Source organism: Ceratotherium simum, chromosome 22 (genome assembly GCF_057802395.1).
Source record: "Ceratotherium simum simum isolate JZ-2026a chromosome 22, ASM5780239v1, whole genome shotgun sequence".
NCBI lineage: Eukaryota > Metazoa > Chordata > Mammalia > Perissodactyla > Rhinocerotidae > Ceratotherium > Ceratotherium simum.
Window position 1 is genome coordinate 19,724,055 of NC_141921.1, and position 22,687 is coordinate 19,746,741.

General features: G+C 40.3%; 1 protein-coding gene across 15 annotated transcripts in view; it reads right to left on the reverse strand.

Annotated features, from left to right (window-relative positions):
* The window catches only part of MACF1 (microtubule actin crosslinking factor 1), a 330,651-nt gene that overhangs the window by 24,427 nt on the left and 283,537 nt on the right, over positions 1 to 22,687 (reverse strand). For all 15 annotated transcript variants that reach the window (XM_087446236.1, XM_087446232.1, XM_087446235.1 and 12 more), the window contains 23 exons: positions 21,623 to 21,742; positions 21,075 to 21,182; positions 19,927 to 20,145; positions 18,268 to 18,471; positions 16,336 to 16,567; positions 15,456 to 15,682; positions 14,256 to 14,378; positions 14,056 to 14,157; positions 13,314 to 13,415; positions 13,047 to 13,220; positions 12,802 to 12,957; positions 12,460 to 12,657; positions 11,786 to 11,914; positions 10,916 to 11,089; positions 8,289 to 8,444; positions 7,978 to 8,184; positions 7,720 to 7,839; positions 7,108 to 7,277; positions 5,883 to 6,042; positions 4,558 to 4,752; positions 4,080 to 4,208; positions 3,022 to 3,165; positions 2,085 to 2,273 (listed from right to left, as the gene is read on the reverse strand). In XM_087446236.1, the coding sequence (XP_087302362.1) occupies positions 2,085 to 2,273; positions 3,022 to 3,165; positions 4,080 to 4,208; positions 4,558 to 4,752; positions 5,883 to 6,042; positions 7,108 to 7,277; positions 7,720 to 7,839; positions 7,978 to 8,184; positions 8,289 to 8,444; positions 10,916 to 11,089; positions 11,786 to 11,914; positions 12,460 to 12,657; positions 12,802 to 12,957; positions 13,047 to 13,220; positions 13,314 to 13,415; positions 14,056 to 14,157; positions 14,256 to 14,378; positions 15,456 to 15,682; positions 16,336 to 16,567; positions 18,268 to 18,471; positions 19,927 to 20,145; positions 21,075 to 21,182; positions 21,623 to 21,742 (3,738 nt within the window). The remainder of the gene's footprint in view (positions 1 to 2,084; positions 2,274 to 3,021; positions 3,166 to 4,079; positions 4,209 to 4,557; positions 4,753 to 5,882; positions 6,043 to 7,107; positions 7,278 to 7,719; positions 7,840 to 7,977; positions 8,185 to 8,288; positions 8,445 to 10,915; positions 11,090 to 11,785; positions 11,915 to 12,459; positions 12,658 to 12,801; positions 12,958 to 13,046; positions 13,221 to 13,313; positions 13,416 to 14,055; positions 14,158 to 14,255; positions 14,379 to 15,455; positions 15,683 to 16,335; positions 16,568 to 18,267; positions 18,472 to 19,926; positions 20,146 to 21,074; positions 21,183 to 21,622; positions 21,743 to 22,687) is intronic.

Here is a 22,687-nt window from a genome sequence, read left to right on the forward strand (position 1 = left end):
CACAGCCCTTCTGATTACTGGCTGAGCAGAGGATGCAATCAGAGGAGTGGCAAGAGGGAGAGCTGAAGAGGTAGGCAGGAGAAAGATCCAGAAATGCCTTGTGTCAGGCTAAAGGATTGGGAGTTTATTCTGAGAGCAATGGGGGGGGGGGGCAACTAAAGGATTTGGGTCCAGAGAAGAGACATGATCAGATTTCTGTCTTAGAGCTATCATTCTGGCTTCTGTGTAGAAGGCACAGGGTTGGTAGGGGACAAGTTAGGAAACCACTGTAGTAACTGAGGCAAAACATGGTGAGGGCCTGAACCAGGGCAGGAAAGAAGGAGCCAAGAGGAATTTTGAAAGTAGGGCAGATAAGACCTGATGATTGGCTAGATGTGGGGGGTTTATGAAAAGCAGGAGTGCCAGACACGCATCACAGGCTTCTATGATGGGTGACTGGGTGGATGAGAAGAGAGGAGGCAGGTGTGGAAGGGAGGGGTGGGGTCAGGCAGGGAAGAAAGGATAAAATGGAGTTTTAGAGCTGCCTCTGGTTTACTGCATGTCTGGACTTCAGAGGACGATGCTGCTGGAGATGAGGAAAGAGACTGGAAGTCCTGGGTTTACAGGCGGTGGCTGAAGCTGCTGGACTAGACAAAACCTCAGCAGTGTGAGGAGAGAGGGTCAAGAATGGAACTTCAGGGAACAACATTAACAAGTGGATAGAGGAACAGGAACCGACTAAGAAGACTAAGAAGGAATGATCAGATGGGAAGAAAACAAGAAGACGGGAGGATACAGAAGTCAAAAAAAGAGAGTTTTGAGAAGAAAGAAAGAGGCAACTATGTCACATGTCAAATAAGACAAAGAGTGAAAAGCATCAGTTGGATTTAGCCAGGGGGATGTGCCTGGGACAGTGTCAGTGTCTGATGGGGATGGGAGACCACATGGGCCTGGGGAACGAGTGGGAAACAAGGGGAGAAGGCAGGGAACAAGAAGCTTGTCTGAAAAAGGAGGGAGGGAACAGTGGGGGTAACTGGAGGGGGACAGAGGTTGAGAGGACATGTCGAGAAGCTTTAGAGGAAAGAACAAATAGAACAGGGGAACTTGAAGACACCAGAAGAAGGGATAACAGAGGGAGAGGGATTAGCCTTGAACAGGAAGAAGACAATCTCTCATTTAGCCAGGAGAGAAGGTGTCAATGCAGGTGAACTTGATCAGAAGTCGAGGGAGTTCTCACTGGTGAAGTGAATTATTCATATACACTAAAAAGACCAATTTTCTATAGTATAACTAAGCAAGATCCATGCTTACATTCAGTGTAAATTACTGTGGTTCAAAACCGTATTTGCCTCCCAAGGACATATTATAAAGATAGCTCAACTGAGCTTTCCTTCATTCAGTTTAGTTTGATGTGCTGTCTGAGCTCATCTCCGGGTTCATGCAAGAGATCTTTCTGAACCCAGGTGTAACGGGGTTAGACCAATGGGGTCTTGGCTCAGAGGCAAGTCAATAAAAATAGGATGTGGCAGGCAGATTTCTAACATGGTCCCCAAGAGTCCCACTCCTGGTGTACAAGTCCTGTGTAATCTCCTCCTGATTGTGGTCAATACCTGTAAAAAGGATAGGATAGTCACTCCCTGGATTACCTTGTATTATATAAGATCTGTCAGAGCAGAATGGAGTTTCTCCTGCTGGCTTTGAAGACCTAAGCTGCCATGCTGTAAGACTGCCACACAGCTAAGACCTGAAGGTGGCCTCTAGGAGCTGACAGTGACCCCTGTCTGATAGCCAGCAAGAAATGGAGACCTCAGTGCTACAACCACAATGAAATGAATTCTGCCAGTAACCTGAATGAGGCTGGATGAGAACTACAGCGCTAGTGCTGGCTGACACTTTGATTTCACCCTGTTAAGACCCTAAGAAGAAGGCCCACCTAACTCATGCCCAGACTCCCACCCCATGGAAACTGTGAGAGAAGAGGTGTGTGTTGTTTTAAGCTACTAAGTCTGTCCGAATATGTTAAGCATCAATTAAAAAACAAAAGGAAATAGGCTCCACGAGCAACGCAGGAAACACCAATGACCCACACAATGTGGTGAAGGTACCTGATGCTCAGCAATGAGGGCTTTAACTCGGTCAATATTCTGAGGGATTGGCTCCTGATCCCGTTGAATGAGGGTGGTCTCAGCCCACTGGATCCATGCCAGAAGTTCTTCCAAGAGCTCAGCATTAGCCACCAGTTCTGACAGGGCCGTTTCAAGACGCTGCTGGTGCTGCTTAGCCCATGTCAAGACCTGGGGGAGGAGAGAGAAACCATCGGCTCTTTCAGTCAAGCGCATTCCCTTATTTTCAGCATCCTTTTTTCATCTGATCCTAACAATGGTTTTCTATGGGAAAGACCACCTAAGCAGTCAAGAGGCATCACTCTTACTCCAGTGACAGAGCTGGAATAAGAAATCAGCTCTACTGAAAGCAAATTCTAGTATGTTCTATTGAACACAGAACTTCTCAGGAAGGAGGGAAGAATACACAACATGTCCATTGGAAGTCATCAATTAACACATCACTACACCAGCACTATTCTTCCAGATTTCTGCACATTATCAAGAAAAGAGTCATTACCAAAACGCTAACTTAATTCTTTTTGAGATATTCACAGTGAAAGATTCCTTATCTGGAAAAAAATAAAAAAAGAAAGAAAGTGCCATAGTATTTTATTGCTATAAACCCATTTTTTTTTTTTAAAGAATTTTTATTTTTTGTGAGGATGGCTAGCCCTAAGCTAACATCTGTCACCAATCCTCCTCCTTTTTTTGTTGAGGAAGACTGGCCCTGGGCTAACATCCGTGCCCATCTTCCTCCACTTTATATGGGACACCGCCACAGCATGGCCTGACAAGCGGTGCACTGGTGCGCATCTGGGATCCGAACCCCGGGCCACTGCAGTGGAGCGCACGCACTTAACCGGCTATGCCACTGGGCTGGCCCTATAAACCCATTTTACTGGGCACATGTAGTCTTCCTTGGAAACTAGGAGCTCACCTCCTCAAAGCGAGCTCGGATGATAGTGATCCAGTGTTTGATGGTAGTGATGCAATCAGGATGGCAGACAGCCAAGATGACTTCTCCCATTGCTACTGCTGTGTTAACATCCACTCGCTTTTCTTCCACTTTCTTCATGAATTCCTAAACAAAAAAGATTTCAAACCAAAAACTTAAGAATCTACTCTAGCAGCACTGTTAGTTTACACTGAGAGGGGAAAGAATTTCAGTGCATTTTTTGACTGCATTTGTTGACACAGATGTCTAAAAGCCTGTATTCGGGCATGTCTGGCATTTTCTTTCCAGTTCTAAAAGACGTGGGAAAGTGAAAGGTTTACACAAGAATGACTTTCTCTGCTATAGATGACCAGGACTAGGGACACAGAGGTATGCCCGCTTTTTCCAGGCTGGGCACGCCCCTTTTCCTGTTCTGAATTAGTTTCTTCCTCTTTTTATAAATTCCTGTTTTTATTCATTTCCGTAAGTGTAAATGGTATTGTCTTGGATAAATATAATGACAGCTATAAAACATAAGAATATTTAAAAAATACCTACAACAGAATGACAAAACTAAGATTAAAATCTCCCAGTGGGTAACACAAAAATTAAAAAAGGAAACATTTCCCACCTCGTTAGGACAGACACTGAGGACCCAAATACTACATTATATTCTGCAGCTTGGTAAGTGGTTCTGGGGGAGCAGATCAGGGCCTGAAGCTGGTAAATAAGGAAAGTCAAAGAAAGGCGTGTGCAGGTGAGGAGTAAAGAAGGTGGAGTCGTCCATGTTTTTTTATATAATACTATGCTGTTTGACTTGTTTACAACCAACATGTATTACTTTTATAAAAACGAATGAATGAATGAATGATCTTTAAGTGTCACAAACCATCAGTTATTTCCCTCTCATTCCGGCTAAACCAGTAAGTTGGGCCCATTCTGGTTTAGCTCCTTTTCACATAAGGTCTGATGTGTCCAAGCAAAAGCTGCTTTCCTTTTGTGGTGGGGCAGCCCTCACCGTGGTAGGCAGCGTGGGTCACTGCACCCTGGGGCTGGATTACCTTATGGGTGTCGATGAGAGACTGCAGGGCCTCTGTGTCATCGGGTAGTGCTCCCCGAAAGCGAAGTGTTTGTTCTGCTTCAGAAAGCCACTCCAACAGCATGTGGACTGTGTCCCGAAATTCTTCTGCCTGAAATTACCAAGCACAAAAGACTGAACCTTGGCTCTCTGCAGCCAAGGTCCTGGACACTGGGGTGTGCCAGGGAAACGGTCTGGCCCGAACTCGTTAGTGCATCACAGGCAATTGATGGTCCTCTCAGAGCCCCACAAAGATCATCTTTCATCTGTAGATCTTTGAAAACCAACGGAATTCATTATTTCTCTAACACAGATGAGCATTAAAATCTTGCAGAACATTTACAATATCAACTTTTGACTTGATGGTCATTTTGAGACTGGCTAGAACTGACCCTGCTAAAGCAACCAGAATGAATCTGCTCAGATCCACCCCTAGGGTTGTCCCAGCAAACGTCTCTGACCTGTTTTAAGGCCTGCTCAAGTCGGCTCTGTTTGGAAACGGAGAGTTTACACACAGTGTCCCAGCGAGTGCTCAGTTCCTGGAGCTGCCCTTTCACCCAAGTGGTGTCATCCCGACTATTCTCAATCAGCTCTCGGCCTGACCGCTTTAGGACCTGAACGGTTCCCGTTCGCTTTCCCAGTTCCTTTTGGAAAACCTAGAAAAGAAAACAGGAGAATTTGTTTGTTTTAGAAATGTTTTGACTCCAAGAGACAAAACCACACAGAAAGTAATCATTTAGTTCAATTTTCCTTAGTAGGTTCTTGTCATGTGTCTTTTACGCACAGAAGGAGGCATGACGAAGTGTAAGAAAGGACAAACACAAGATGTGGCTCTAAATGCGAGTGGTGTGACTTGGGATAAGTTGCTTAAATGGAGTTCCAGTTTCATAATCTGTAAAACGAGAATAATGTTATACTAATATCTCCAGAATTGTGGGAGTTAAATAGGAACACAACTGCCATGCACATAATAAGAATTTGATGTAATTTCAAGGTAAAGTTGATGCTTTGTGCTGAAGCAGGAGGACATTATGTAGCTCAAGGTGACAGGTGTAGGTTACGCATGGTGTTCGGCTTGTTAGGTTCAGAAGTAGTTAAAAAAGCACTCATTTTCATTTTAGGAATCAGTGGAAATGAATATTTTGAGGGTCTCCTGAATTTAAATTCATTTTGTGACTCAACTGACAGATAACAAACAGGAAGTAGGGTGGAACCTCAAAGTGAAGCTTATACACTGCCAAATCTCAATCAAACCAATTTTGGTAAATTCTTTGTGACTGATGCAGAATCCGGGGAACAGTTTGTTTTTTTTTTTATTTTTTTTTTTTGTGAGGAAGATCAGCCCTGAGCTAACATCCGTGCTAATCCTCCTCTTTTTGCTGAGGAAGACCGGCTCTGAGCTAACATCTATTGCCAATCCTCCTCCTTTTTTTTTCCCCCCCAAAGCCCCAGTAGATAGTTGTACGTCATAGTTGCATGTGCTTCTAGTTGCTGTATGTGGGATGCGGCCTCAGCACGGCCGGAGAAGCGGTGCGTCGGTGCACGCCCGGGATCCGAACCCGGGCCACCAGTAGCGGAGCGCGCGCACTTAACCGCTAAGCCACGGGGCCGGCCCGGAACAGTTTGTTTAAACACAGAGCAAGGAGCAGCCTCTCTGACAAGCAGAGAAAAAGGCTCTTTCTTTCAGATTTCCTTTTTCCGCTAGAAGGTCAGCATGAGCAGAAGGCACACATAGGTGGAGGATCCAAGGCTTTGCCCTCCATGCAGCCCAGATCTTGCCCCTCACCTTATGGGCATCCATGAGGTTCATGACGAGGTCGAGGTCCCCATGCACCGGCTGGTCTTCGGCCAGCTGTGGCTCCACCTTGTACAGCCAGTCGACCAAGGCCTGCAAAGCGTCCATGAACTGGCCTGAAAACAGCAGGGCCTCCTCCAACTTGTGCTGCCTGAGAAAAGCACACAAACCATTTTAGGGATTCATTTATGAATGGCCCACAATTCTGACTACTGAAAGGGACCACCATATTAGAATGGTTAAAAACACAGTAAAAAGTGATTAAGAGAGATATCTAGGCATTTTTAATGAAACCACTCTTAATCCATCTATAGAATGGATTAAGCATAGTGCAACAGACTGGTACAGATGCCATTCTGGCACCTGAGAGTCCAATGGCTATGCACATAGTCACACCCTAACGACCCAAGGTCTGTGTTCGTTACTTTATACCACTCCGTAGAGGATGATGGTTGTGGTAATGGTCTGGAGTCAGGAGTTCAACTCCTAGCTCTCCACAGCTGTGTAACCCTGGGCTGTCTCTTCACCATTTTGAAACTCAGTCACCTCATCTAAAAAACTGGAGCACAAATAATACAGAGATAGTGTAATATTTAGCATAGCATAGTAGGTACAAGTGGATAAAAGTACAGCTCTTAGAATCGAACTGTCTAGTTTCAAAACCCAGCTATGCTGCTCAGTAGCTGAGTGACCTTGGGAGAGTTAACAAACCTCTCTGTGATTATTTCCTCATCTGTAAAGGGGAATAACAGTCTCACCTTCAGTGGCTGTTATGATTAATGATTAGTAAGCACTGTTTGGCACATACGTAGCAGTAGTTGCTCAGCACAGGTCAGGTATCAAGATGGCTAAATGAGGTAATACATGTAGAGGCTTTGCACAGCCTCTGACACACAGTGAGAGCACTTGGTGAGATAGCTGCTGGTATTACACATTGGTGATTTACAAATACTTGGAGTTACTGATTTTTACTGTTGGCTTGATTTTATGGGCCTCTCTAATACAGTAAGGTTTAAGTTTAAAATGACAGAATTTTAACTCATTTTATTAAAATTACTTCCTAACTCTCATTGAACTAACTGGAGATATTGAGATGCTACAAACCTCTTTACTGATGGCTTTATTAGCTTTATTACCATTTTGTGGAATCCAGTAACAGTCTCTTAGTTACTTTTGGGACAACACACAGACCCATAAAGGGGACATTCATGCTCACCTCTCCACAGACTTTCCACAAACAGTATCCCATTTGTCTCTCACTTCTCCCAGTAAGTTGTCAAGTTTCTGAGTGTCATCAGGAAGCAAAGTCTTTTCTTTCAGTGCTCTGCCAGTTCTAATTGTGGTATCATACACAGGCTGTTTGCCACCAAGCGTTTTCTGAAACTCCTGTTTCCAAAAAAGAAAAGAAAAAAACAAGCTCAAAGTCAGATGACATCTTGATTTGGAACAAAAAAATTTTTGAGTTTTCAGGTTGGTAACCAGATACAGTATGAACATCATTACTTCTTGAACTAAAATTAACAATAGCTTATCCTTAAGAAATTTATAAGTTTTTGTTTATGCCACTTACAGCAATGTTTGACAATTTCTAAAAGTCTACAGTTTTAACTGGTTACTCCCTCCACAACTTTGTTAGAACTGTTATTTAAATGAACAACTGTCATGGTTAGACACTGTCTGGATATAAAATGGAATGCTAGCTTCATCATCTTGACTTTTTAACATTAACTGATTTATTTACTTTTGACTAGTTCTGACTTATATTTTTAGCAAGCTACGATCTTCAGTGAATACCAAGCTAAGACCTAAGAACAACGAGCTGCTTTACCTTATGCTTAGAGAGCTGAAGTTTAATTTTGTCTGGGTCATTGGATATCTCCAGTTCTGAGTCCAGGTGACTCTCTGCATCTTCTAACCAGTCAACCAGTTTTTTCCAAGCTTCATGGAACTAAAAATACACGAGAAACAAGTTATAACACGAATGAATGTGCACACTATACAACACTGTTATGTAAACCAATCCAGAGACTCAACACCTGCAGCCCAAGGTTGTTCAAAGAATTAGTATCTTTCTTTTACAACTTACTTGTTTTGCCCGCTTCCTGGCATCATCCAGTGATCGCCCTCTTTCAATAGATCGCTGGACAACCTTCTCCCATCGAGACTGGACACTAACCAACAAATTCTTGATCAGAACAACATCCTGTTTCTGGCTAAGGAACTTCAGCTGATTCCCAGTTTGATCCAGCTCAATGATCTGGTCTCGATGAGCATTTACTTCATTAGCAAACACCTGAGGGAAAAATATTGCTCTTTTTAGACTGGAGATAAGATAGAGGAATATTTCTTTCAACTAGTACTTTTGGAAGGAAGGCAATATCACAATGTCATAGTTACCTTGTGTTCCTCTATCTGGGAAAGGACAGTGTTTAGAATCAGGCTAGGAGGAGACACGATGTTTAAACTCTGCTCTGCTAGAGTGAGCCAGTTGATAAATTCTTGCAGGGAATTCTGGAACTCTGTTGCCAGGTTGAGGGCCTCTTCCAGCTTTGACTGAATTTTAATTAAAACACACACACAGAAAGAAAAATGACAAATTCAGGAATTATAGCTTCAAGGACAAAGGCGTTAATTGTAAACCAAATGAAACGACTTCCAAAAAGGAAGCCTCATTTAATCAACCTCCAAACATGCCTTGTTTGCAAAGAAGGGGACATTTTAATGTTAGTGTCTGAAACTGAAACAACTGCACATGGAAAGGGAAAGAGCACAATTTACAGCTAAGTTGCCTTTTCTGCCATTCTCCACTTCCTGGGACATTAAAGAACAGGAATAAAACTATTTAGCAAATGTAAGTAAACAGACCCTTTAGTGGTGACAGCTGCAGGATCTGCAACCTGCTTTGGGAAGTCTCAGTTTCCTTTAATGTACTTTTTGGGGTATAAAAACAACCACGTGAAAAGCACTTTACTGTAAAGATGATGCTCACTGCAGTGTTCTCTGTTTAAATATGTTTTCAGAAAATATGGCACCTAAAAATGTCTGAACCTGAAACTTTTTTTGGGGGGGGAAGATTGGCCCTGAGCCAACATCTGTGCCAATCTTCCTCTATTTTGTATGTGGGATGCCGCCACAGCATGGCTTGATGAGCAGTGTGTAGGTCTGCACTCGGGATCCAAACCCATGAACCCCGGGCCGCCAAAGCAGAGTGCACAAACTTAACCACTATGCCACCAGGCTGGCCCCTGAAACTTATTTTTATGCTATAAGCAGAAAAGGGAATAAAAGCAGCCATGATATTCTAAGCAAAAATCTGACAACACTAGATATAAATTTTTAGACACTTTGATCTAAATTAGAATGGCAAAAACAGAGGCTCATTCTGGGCATGTGCTACTCTCCAAGAGTACACTCCAATTCTACATAGTCTACGAGCTCCATCTTCAGAGACCTCTACTCCCAACACCTGGGTGATGGCCTTTGTCCCTGGCCTACCAGGCAGGCAAAGTAGAATAATGACAGGTTGTTAAAAATAAATACATCCAAAATATTCACAGAAAGAAACCCAAGATGTACTAAAAATGTTAATTATTGTTCATTGGGCTATATGATTTTTATTTTCCTCTTTGTGTTTTCAGGTTACTTTTGTACCCTAAAAAACAACAACAACAATATAATGAATGTTACTAAAATGTAAAGATTCAATCTAAACAAATCAAGTGGAAAAATGAAATCTACTTCAAATCTATCCTAGAAATGCTTAGAAATAAATACATTCCAAGTTCCTAGATGGCAGGAACTCTTTCTACATAGTTTCATTTACGTATTCTTTAATATAGCATTTAATAAATGATTTTAGTGATCCTGAAATGTAATGTTCTCACAAAATCAGAAATAACTATCTTTGATATCTGGCCTTTGCTTGACCAGTTCCACCAATGATGGGTAACTATATCTTGAGTCTTCCCACTGTTTGGAAAACTGACTAGAAACTTCTTGATTATGAGCCAGAATCAGCCCTGGTTTCTTTAATTAGTCTTAGTTCCGCATTCTGCAGGAATTACAGACGACAGCCTGTCCAAGAATTAGAACATAGCGTTACATCAGGTCCACTGGCCATTCTTCATATAACAAAATTACCAGATCCTACACTAGAAGAATTCTAGGAAATTAATGCTTCTATCAAAATGTTCATTTATATGTGTGCATATTTGTTTTATGTCATTCTGCCCATTACATTTCATGATGATAGGCTCCATGCCTTTATTGCTTCCACCATATACCTAGCACAGTGCCTGGTACATACATGTTAATAACTATTTGTTGAAACGGATGTGGTCAACAGATTTGAACATTATTTTACATTTGATCTGCCCAGCACAGAAACTCTGTGCACAGTGATAATCTGAAACTTGGTATTCATAAAAAACAATGTTTTGGAGCCTTGATCCCTGATCACTTTTTTTCTTCTTTTGAAGAGAATTTGATTTTTGAGGAAGAGAGGCAACTTACTTACATATAATTTACTTCTCTCTTTATTTTTAGTGAAATTCTTGGAACACTGCACTTAGACTAGAATCTGAATTCCTTATGGGGAATTATTAATTATACCCCCTGAATGCTCTGTCCCCACTCTCCCAATCTCAAGTCACCAACTCCAACATAACCTTTTTTAAGTAGGAACACAAATCAATGATTAATATGGGATATACAGTCCATCACTGAGCAGCAACAGGCAGTAATGTCTTAACTGGCAGATGCAGAAAAGGAATGAATAATAAAAGCAAATATTGGCAGAAACTAGTACCATCAATGCAACTTGACATGGATGGAAAATAGAAATTTAACAGCAGAAAAGATAGCTTGATTAGCATGAGGGCAATTGTGAGGATATCAGCTCTGCAACTTCAGGTACAACATACTGGTCTTCGAAAAATTTTCATAGAAACTAGATGGTAATTACATGCAGTCACCAAGCACACTACTCAAACACAGTAATAACACACTGTATTTTGTGGTGATACCTTTCTTTCCTCCATCTTACTGCTGACCACATGCCACTTCTGTTCTAAGAGTGCTACACTCTGTTCTGTCTTCGAGCCAGACCCAGAATCATCACGGCTTAGAAGCATGAGCCTGCCCTTGTCAAGCAGTTGATTATAAGTCTCTTCCTTGGCTTTGAGCTGGGAATAGAGTTCCTACAAGAAAAGGTAGGGAAGATATCAATAACACCAATTCCCCGGAAGATCCCCTCACACATAGATTTACCAGCACAGTCCAGGAAAGTGTCACACCTTGATAAAAACCCTTTCTTTTGGATTCAGTTCAACTGCTGAACTATTAGGGAATGAAACCCATCATTCTTCCTTAATATTAAAATAATTTTGCCACCAAGTAAATAGAATTTGTTTTAGTGAGGATTAGAGACCATAAAAATAGATGCTAATAATTTATTTTCCTTTTCCTGAAAGATTTGCCTAGAAATAATGTTGCCTTTTGTTCTCGGCACACTTTTCTGAAATACTGTCAGTACCTATTGGATTTCTCTAAATCTCCTCTAAGTAGTCTTTTTCTTAAATACAACCACATCTGTGTTATGTATTTGTCTTCTTGATGCTCTCACCTTCTAATCAATATTCTAGTGCCAAGCAGAACTGATAAACTCAAAATTTACCAGCTCACCAATGTATTTCCAGCCAACTCTTCCCTGTCACTACTCTTGCCTACGTAAGGGATTAAAAGCCCATATATAAGCAGCAATCCCCAATGCTGTACTATATTGTCAATAAAAATTCACTACTTTGTAGACTCCCAGATACATAAATCTCTGTGAATTCAGAAAGGAGCTACTGAATATGGGGTTCTTATGCTCGACTTCAAGAAATCTCTATTACCATATGTGTATCAAGCTGTTCCCTAGCAGTTTCAGGAAGTCCTCCTGTGGGCTTAGATGCAGAAAGTTGGGTCTCCATTCTAGTCAGTTCCAAGAGGAAATCTTCAATTTCACTGTGGAAACCCTGGGCCTTTTGAGAAAAGACATATCAGCAAGGTCAGTAGTCAATTGTAGCTTCAAAAGTAAACTTTCTAAATGACCATATGAGGAATCTATCTTGAGGGAGGAATTCTGGGCTGCTCTCAGGCAGTTGTTCTGTTGCTGGATTAGCATGGGGCCAATATAGTTATTTATTTTTAGAATCTAGCAGAATCCTTCCTAGCTCACTATAACATATTATAGATGTCTGACATAACCTGATGAATTAATTGACTAAGGTACTGCTGAATATGGATATGGAGGGATTTGACTTGATGGAAGAAATGACTAAAACTGTGAACAGGTTTATTATAGCAAAGATCTACTAACTTTAACAATGAACTGGGCTACAAACTAATCCAAAAAGAACCACCCAATCTAAAGCTGTTCTTTCCAGACAAGTTCCAGCACAGAATCGACCTTCCTCTCAAGACATAGGGGGTTTTTACCCCAAATTGCTTTCCCTTCGCTGACTTAGGCTTTCTTCCGAATGTTATGTACACAGCTCCACCTACCTAACTTGGACTATGCACGTACCTGCTGCAGTGTCGACTGAAGCTGCTGCTCCCTCTCTTCTGTTTTTTGTAGCACTGACTCCCAGCACTGGTTCATAGTTTCCAAACGGCTCCTTAAGCTGCTGGCATCATCTCCAGCACTAGATTCAAGAAGCTCATTACCAGCTTTGTTGACTGTTTCCACTGTGGCTTGATGGGCCAAAACATCATTTTTTAGAACCTAAAAAATGTTGAACAACATAATTTATCCCTAGAGATATCATCAAGCCTCGTTCTCTAAGGTACACACAACATCAAAAGGTTTCTGGTGGCAATATATGATCTCAAACCAACAGGTTTAGAGAAGAAAAATGAAAATACTTACATGGTGCTTTGCAAGCTCAACTTCAATGACTTTTGGGTCTCCACTTACTGGTTTCTGAGCATCTAACAACTCTTCAGTGTGAGTCAGCCAACTCATTAGTTCCTCTAAGGCATGCTGGAACTGGCCAAGGGCCAAGAGAGCACCTTCCAGCTTATGCTACTCAGAAAAACATAAAGGGAATGTTTGTTAGGAAATTAGAAAACAGTAGCTAGTAGTCAACTGATGTAACCTATCACTTGTCTTACCTGTCTGTGGGCAATTTTCTCTCCCAGGTTCTCCCAGAGGTGTTTGAGTTCCGTCAATGGTTCTCGGATAATGTCTCTGTCCGTTTCATCAGTAGCTTTCTTTAACATCAGTTCACCCTGGTGATTGAGCTTCTCCATCTCAATTTGCTGTTGGTAAACTTCCACTTTGAACTCCTACCAAAGACATACTTAATGTTAACACCAAACCAAGACTTTAAAAACTAAAAAGAAGCAACTCTTCTCCAAAAGCCATTCCCAGGTACAAACCTTCATTTCATTTAACTGATCTTTAACAGTGTTGAGGTCAGTGCCAACAGGGGGCATGGTGCAGAGTTTAATCACAGTGTTATCTAGCCAGTCAAACATAGTCTAAAATAAAAACAGAAACAAACAGTCAAAAGACAAAAACATAATGAGCTGGGAGAGAATGAGCATTATTTCTGCTAATATAAGCAGAGATAAATTAAAATACCTTGTGCTATTTGTGTTTTTAGCTGGGGGAGGGGCAGAGGTAAGAGACAATGTACTTTATTCCAATAATATGGGGATTTAAGAACGAAGTCAACATTATTGGGATAATGTCCAAAATAAACTACAAACTGGAAAAACTAAATATGAACATAAGTTAATATTTCTCATGGCCAGCTAGCAAGCTCATGATGCCCTAAAGTTACTGCATCAAGCTGTGCTTCAAGACAACCTGGGTTTGGAATATCTAGCAAGCAATGACTTTCACAGTAAAGCCAGCTTTACCGGGTAGCCACCGTGAGGATAAATACGATGAGCACACAATGATGACAAATATGGCAGGAAGAGGAGAAATTCAGTATGTCAGTACTTTTGTCATGAGAAGTGGGCAACTCTGGCCAGAAACACAGAAACAGCACTGTCTTAGGTCTGAGAATATTGCAGTCCTGTAAGGGTGATCCACTCTTAACAGTGGATTCAGAAAATGACAAAGAGAACATGGAAGCCCTATTTCTGTGGTGGTCACCTCATGGCCTCTCACCTGAAGAGTGTCTTGATACTGCACAGCAGCTTGCATGGCATCCTCAAGCTTTTCTAGCCTTTCTTTCCACGTTTTGTTTAAGTTCTCCCAGGCATTGTTCATCTAGAGGAAAAACAGTCAGTCAGATTCTTCAATTAATATCACTCCTCAGTCTGAGCCCACTAATGTTTCGTCTGAACTCCTCATCCATTTCTCCACACCTCATCAATGCTCTTCTTCACTTCGGGCTTCTCAGTTTCTCCACAGGCAAAAATCAAATCTGCTCCAAGGATTCGAATAAACTCCAATTCCTCATGCAGACCATCTGTCTCTTCCTTAATAGTCTACATGTAAATGAACAGAACATAAGCCAAAACAGAAAGCAGAAGAGAACTTCCCAAACTTTACAAATGTAATTTATACCCCCATCAATAGCAGACGTTAAACAGAACTGTCAATTTCACAAAAGCCTTTCAACGTTCTTAGTATCTCACTTATCTAAATAGGGAAGCTTCAGACTTTGGTTATTTTTCATTTATATATATATAAAACAGTCTGGGAAAGGTACAATGAGCTTCAATAATTTACCAAAAGTTCATCCTTTCCTGCCTCCAAGTAGATTATAATCTATAGCCAGAAGTTTATTACAGAGAAATATATCATCAAAGGTAAAATAATATAGTACAAGTCACAAATTTAAGAGCTGAGAGACTAGCATATTACGAATGCTAGGCTATACAATCTTGAATAAAATCAGTTCTGTGCCAGATCCTAAGAAGTGGTTCATGGACTGGCAATGACAGGGGTGGGGAGGGGGAGAATGGCTGAAATAAAATTAAGACGTAAGAGAGGTAATATCAAGATGGGCTTGGCTTGTGCTACATGGACAAAATGAGGCGAGAAATGTATTTGGTAAAAACGAGGCTCCCCAAAAGACTAGAATAAGGTATATCAAAGTTATAATTATTATCTCTGGATGATGAGTCCAGAATTTATTTTCTTTTCTGCCTTCTATGTTTCTACATTCACGAAATTTACTCGAGAAATAAAATAATGTACACTGTAGTGAGGACTAAATTCAGAAATGAAAGGAAAAACTGGATTTTCTAAGCATATTTGGCTAACTTGAATTAAGTTTAAAATTGAAGGGAGAATTACTTTTGCATGATGGAAGTGTTCTATATCACAATTGGTGGACGTTATATAAATCTGTAAGTGGTAAAACTTGAATGGAAAAAAAAAAGAAATTTACTATAACTAGAGCAGGTATTTTTTTTCAAGTGGACAAAAGTCCTATTAAATTTAAAGGAAAAAAACTTCAAGGCACTCAGACTGTCTAAGCAGTTAACACAACATACTTGGTTGTGCAAGTGCTTTTCTAGGACAAACATGTAAAAGAAGGAGTTTTGTTGTTTTCCTACCTCGGCTGCTTCAACCTGCTGTTTGATGATGGATGGGTCAATGCCAGGACTTTCCAAGTCATGGACAATGTCCTGGGTGTCTTTGATGGTGGTCAGGAGAGCTGCCATGTCATACCAGAACTTCTCTGCTAGTTCAAGGACATCAAGGAATTTAATTTCTCGCTCTTCAGCCCGAGCTTTGATGTCCTCCCAGAAGAATACCATTTGATCCAATTTGTCCTGGATTTCTGAGGAGGTAAAGAAGAGTGAATAGGACTTCTCTAAGTACTTGAAATCAGCCTCATCAGAAATTATATCTAATTCTTACATTTTCATTGAAATTATCCTTTAAAAAAGCTCTAAAAAGATAGTTTTCCACCTCATCTTTATTATTATTATTTCCACATTTGCATTTTCTGCTTATGTTGGTCTCCCACATAAAGAGATCACAGAGGTGCTCTGGAAATGAGTTATCATCTGATATAAAGGTACCGCTAAGATACAAAACCCCTAACTTACAAAGGAGCTGAGATGAGACTCGATTTCCAGTGTTCTGTGTTGAACTTGCTGTGTTTCCCATGGAAAGTGTTATAAAAGGTAGTTATGTATACCCACTATTGATACTGCAGTTTACTCATATTAGGGGTTAAAGAAGCATTTGTTTCCTGGCCTGGGAATCTAACAACCAATTGTAACTTTGTTTCAATGGGGATATGTGTTCTGAATTCTAAATGACTTCCAAACAACTTTGTGGAATACTCATTACTTGCGGACTGCCTTTACATTCAATGAAATACATCTGGTGGGATCTGGAGGGTAACCAACCTCCACCCTAGGGTAACCACAGCCTAGAATTTATTCTATTGATTTTCTTTAAAAAATAATTAGATCCATCAAGCACCTTTTGCAGCCAGATCTTTGTCAGCTCCCTGAGATCGCCCAATGAGCTCTTCTCCACGGCGCTTCAGGGCCTCAAAGGAAGGCTGCAGTTTTTCTAGCTCCATGGTGGCACTCTTATTGTCACTGATGCACTCTCTGATCTTGTCTACTTCAGCAGGGATCAGTGGTGGCATACGCAAGCGAGAGGAAAGATTCTCCAGAGTCTCCAACATGGGCTCAATTTTATCATGGAACTAAACAAATATTGGATCATTAGCCATCACAGCAATACTTCATCACACTTCTGCGTAAATGTTTGGGAATATGGCCAAGGTATAAATCTACTACTGTTTAGGATAACTTGTGCTCAGCCCAGCCTGATGGCTGTCAAGTATTGGGTTTGGCTAAGAAACTGTTTTGGGCATAGTATACCAGAACTGGCCCATCAGAAAAAGCAAGCACATGTTTATTTCAAAAATCAAAAAGATATTAAGTAATATACCGGAAATCAACTCAAATCATTAGTGCTGCCACAATACTTCCCCTATTCCAACTAACGTGACGAGAGAGGGACAAGACTATGAAACCGGTGAGAGTCAGTGTATTAACACCTCAGAGGACAGCTGCATGCAACAGATTAGACCAACAAGTTAGATGCCCTCCACCAACTGTGTAAATGGATGGGGAACTCAATATGCTACATGACTTGGAGTTTAAAAGTATCATGGTATGCAATTTAAAAACCCACCATATGTAATAGTGAGAAAGGAAAATGTTGGCATGATGAAAGGTAACCAAAGAAGGCCAAATCTAACCTTATTCTAAAAGAACAATTACCTTTCCACTTTTCTGATACTTTGAATAATATGACTAAAATTGTAAAATTTTCATTTATAACTTGAAGCAGAGAGGGGAGAAAAGGGAGCAAAACAGACAAGTTTGGCCCCTAAAAAGGCTATCTAAAACCAACTCTGGATTCATTAATTAAAATAAGGCTTATCAACTGTAAGTGTCCCACAGGAAACAGCATGGTGGGATTTTCTTCCCATCACTCCCTCACTTCTAGGTTCCACCCCAAATGAAACTGGCATAATAAACTGCACTAATGAAATTTATTCCACTAAAGTTAAGTGAAATTTCCTTATAGGTAATCCTCTCAATTCTCAGCTTCATAAGAACCCTAAGCCCAATGGGGGTGGGTACCTTACCTCTGTAATCTGTAATGGTGGGCGCGGTCAACACAACAATGAAATGTGACGATGTGGGGAAGACAGGAGCAGGCAGCAACAACACAAAGTAACACATTCCACAATGTGAGTGAGAGATGGGACAGAAGGTGGGGGGAAAAACTTGAGTAAGTACAAATATTAACCAAGAATACTGACTAAACATAGGAATAAAATACCCAGACATGACAAAAGTACCACTAATAGTAATATATTAGTTGAAAAGTATGTAGTTACATGCTTTAAACTCCACTGCTGGTGGTTTCTGTTATTCTTTGGCTCTTACTTCTCCCCACTCAAGCATCTTGCTCTGAACTAGGAGCTAGCTGGTGGCCTCTTGAGGAAGAAAACTAATGTGCTGTCTTCTAAATTTTGAAAGTAACAGGCCCAATAGGGATCTGACTTTTCCTGAGGCATTTGCTGCTTCAAGATGAATTTATCCAAAATCATCCCTGCTAAAGGACCACCACAATATAAAGTGTTCCAGGAAACCATCAACAGACAATATAAACCAGCCAAGACGCATTTTATCTTCCTTACAGGGTCAGTAACTATCAATGCTCCTTGGAATGAAAACGCAAATAGGCAAAGGTTCCTAGTCTATCGATAACGTATCATCAGCACACTGGTCTAGACATTCCTGAGTAGAGCATACCTAATACAGAGACCTCTTGCTTAGACTAAAGGTCTAAGCTTGAAGTTTTATGAGTTTAAGACAACACACATACCTGAGCCGACTGGGAAACAGCCTCATCCAGAGCCAGCGCTCGCTGGCGCACCTCTTCTTTTATTTGGGCATACAGGTTTTCTGCTTTCTGGTACTTTTCTTCCACCATTTCCCCCTCTTCAGGGTTTAACTCCTTTAGTTGTGGGCCTATCTTTAGCAGCTTATCAATATGAGGTTTGTGTTCAGCAATGGATTCCCTTAGTTGCTATGTAAAAAAACATGGATTACAATAAAAGGAGCTTTTTTTTTTTTTTAAAGATTTTATTTATTTATTTTTTCCCCCCAAAGCCCCAGTAGATAGTTGTGTGTCATAGCTGCACATCCTTCTAGTTGCTGTATGTGGGACGCGGCCTCAGCATGGCCAGAGAAGCAGCGCGTCGGTGCGAGCCCGGGATCCGAACCCGGGTCGCCAGCAGTGGAGCGCGCTCACTTAACCACCAAGCCACGGGGCCGGCCCAAAGGAGCTTTTTAAAATACCAGGTTATTTGCTTAAATACTTTAATCGGAGCTCATACCAACTTTGAAAGGAACAAACTGAATTGCTAAAAACTGGCAAGTCCCAGCATCTCATCATTTATGGAGGGGGGAAAAACCCCATCTACATCTTGGGCTCTTGACACTACCTAATTCTTTTAATTTTCAAAAGCCAGTTCAGATGTCCCATCACCCAACAAGCTTTCCCGGATACATCCTCTCTCACTCTCCCCCCATTACACCCTCTTCTGTACACATGAATACTTCCTCGTACCATATTGTAATTTACATGGTTTAATACCTGTCTCCCTCCCCAGACTGAGAGACACTAAGCAGGACAAGGTACAAATAGCAACATTTCTGGTAATCCAACCACTCTTTGACTTTACTGCTGGCTACTTCCAGTTTATATCCTTCCACTTACAGGAATAAAGAGATAGGAATAAGCGTAAGCCATAAACCACAAATAAAATAAACATTAAAAAAAGTATCTTTCATGGTAATACCTTTAATTGAAGTGTCTGCAAATTTCCCTTTCATCTTAACTATATGCAGCAAATACTTTCTGACATTCCTTCCTGGGATCCCACTCCAGCTGGGACCTAACCAAATGGAAAGAGCCACCCAACCACACCAAGTCTAACAACACTCCACTGTCTCTGGAAAGATTTTCAATTCCCTTGATGTTTACCTAGTTCTTTTTTTTTTTTTTTTTTTTTAAAGATTTTATTTATTTATTTTTCCCCCAAAGCCCCAGTACATAGTTGTCTGTCATAGCTGCACATCCTTCTAGTTGCTGTATGTGGGACGCAGCCTCAGCATGGCTGGAGGAGTGGTGCCTCGGTGCGCACCCGGGATCCGAACCCGGGCCGCCGGCAGCAGAGCGCACGCACTCAACCGCTAAGCCACGGGGCCGGCCCTATGTTTACCTAGTTCTTTGTTTATTTCTGTAATACCCAGGTTTCTGACATCTCCATAATCTTATTCTTTAACTGACTTATATTAAGGACAAAGGAAATAATTCAGATATATAATTTTATGGTGCAAAGAAATTCTAACTGATGAAGAATTAACTTTATAACATAGAACTTACACCCAGTAGGCACCAATAAATATGTTGTTTTTGAATAAATCATGAAGCCCATGTTCAGTTCTGCAATTAAATAAAACTTGGCATGCTCCTTACCCTCATTTCCTCTTGCTGCTGCCTGAGTTGCTCATGATCAATAGCTGGAGGAGGTAACTGGGCTACTAGTGCTCGAGTTTCCTCAGTCCAGGGGCTGAGCTCCTCATAAGTTTCCCAAAACTGGTTCACCAAGACCTGTGCCCGTTCTAGGCGGGCATAACGCTCGGAATTGAGCAGACTAATGGCTTCATATTGCTGTGTTAGAGACTCTGTCTTTTCCTATAAACAACAATAAAAAGTCTAAGTATTATTACTATTATTAACACTTCTTTTAAGAAAAAATATAGGTAAATATACATTAAAAAGTCTAAAGGAATATATACTAAAATGTTAAAAAATGGATTAATCTAGTAAGATTACAAGTGATTTTTATTTTCTTTACATTTATCTGAAATTTCTAATTTTCCTATCATATAAATGTATTATTTCTAGAATTTTTAAAATATGAAAGTAGTTTCAAAGATAGTAAAACAGAACAAGCACAACACAGCAAAATTAACCTTTTAGTGATGACACACAACTTTAGATACAGCATTATTACAACAGGTTAGTCTAAGACTGAACATCTCAGGGACTTTGATGGAGTCTTTGTCCATCAATTTTCACTTATCTTTTTTCCTCTGATAAAAAAAGTTTCTACAAACCTGGCATTTATGCTTCATATGTTTACGATGAGTAGCTTAGTCAATTTATGAAGATTTCTGAGGAAGTAGTGGTTAACCATACTCTTTATAAAAAACAAACAAAACTGGTCTACAAACTCTCTTGGCCAATTCTTTTAGAAATGGGTCTGATCTTTTAGAAGGGTCTGAAGAAGGAATTAATATCAGCATATGGTTCTGAAAAATCTATCATAGATACCTTGAAAGGTAACTCAAAGATCACTCCTTATGGACTAAAGGTAAGTAGCAATTCCTGTTATACAGCAGACACATTTACAATATATTTCACATTATACAATATGATTGTTTAGATATTTGTGAAAATAGGGTTAGGAGTCTGAATTCCCCAGAACATCAAGTTGGACCTTAATACTACTATCAGTAATAGAGGGTAAAAAACCTTCTTAAACTATCATTTTTAATTGTACTTCTAATTCACCATGATCAAGACAAGAACAACATGGTGAATAAATAAATGTAATTCACCTGTAATACAGCTTTTTGCTCCTCCCCACATGTGCCAAAGATTTCACCACAATGACTGAAGAGTTCATCCATTGAATCTTTGTGTCGAATGATGTCAATGGAGAAAGCCTTTGAAAAGGAAACTATAGTTAGGAAGTAAAAGGACTCCAAGCCTGTGTTAGTTAAAAGTTAGACACAACCTATGAAAATTTCTTGTTTTAATAAAGCCACATCAAAAATTGTTCTGACAGAGCTCGACACTTTGCCTATCTACACATCTTCAATGCCTATCCTTTAGCAGCTTACGAACTATCTTCTCTCCTAAAAATCATCCAGAAAATTGCTAACTATTCTTTCCTGGATTAATGGGCCTATTTCTCCCTTTTCACAAAGCAAAAAATCCCTTTCTTATCGTAACCAAATATTTATAAAATTAATCTCTATCCACCAACATGACACTGAATCATTCCACTTGACGTGGGATAGTCAGAAACTCTCTCCTAGTAACTCTAAGCTGCGGATGATTATACTCGCTCAGGACACAGTGGATACGTCAGTGTTACACTCACCTTCTGTACTTGCAGCTGAGCTGTGGTCTGGTCCTGTTCCAGGCGAATCGGACCCAGGGCCATCAGTTTCCGTTTTGTTTCAGCAACCCAAGCTAGTTCTGCATCAGCAGCTTGCTCATACTAATAGATATATTGAAGAAAAATAAACAAATTATATACGGTCAAGGTCCTCCTTCTTGGAATTATAAGTTATTCAACACAGAAAGACCTGGAATTTCAGTAATACAGTTTATATCTCACTAAGTAAAGCTCAAATTGGGGAGAATTTCATTAAACCACATATCAAGATGCAGACAATTTAGAATTGATTATACCTCAACAAATACGAGTTGATCCTATTTCAACTTCTTTAGAAAGAAGTTACAGAACCCAGTTAGTGGTCCTATAGCTGGAAATAACAATAGAAACTGACACTCTTAAAAAGAAGTATACTTCTAAGCAGAGTGCTTTTATGAGGCTGTGTTCTCTTCCTGCCAATCCTCTTTCCTACCCATACAGTGAACAGTAGTTTTAGTCATATGTTTAAATATAAATGTAACATGGCAGTAGACAGCTGAGTCAAGTTAACTTGGAATTACTCGCTCAGCTAAAGAAGCATACAACCCCACAAGAACACTAAACCTTTAAACGGTTAGGCAATAACAAAGAAAAACCAAGAACATGTTGTGTTGTTCATATGACTGATATTTGATGAGGGTCCCCCAATCATTTATCTCTTCCTCTTCAACTCTGCCAACCTACACTAATATTTAAAGAGAAAAGTAAGTTTCTCCTAAGCACGATAAATTTCATATTGAAATACAGGGCCAATATTAGGGCTATCAATAAAAACACTGGGGATGCACTTGGAGTCAGGTTAAACTTTTGTGTGGTTCACAAAGCATTTGCTTATCACTATGAACCCAAGGAGTCTTATTATATTAATTTATTTTTTGCACCATGGCACATTAATAGGTGCATATCTAGCTACAAAGAAAAACAAGTAACTTTTTCCAGAAAGCAGGAAGGAAAAAAGATCGAGGGAAATATGACACCTGTGTTTACTGGGAGGGTTCTATTTTGGAT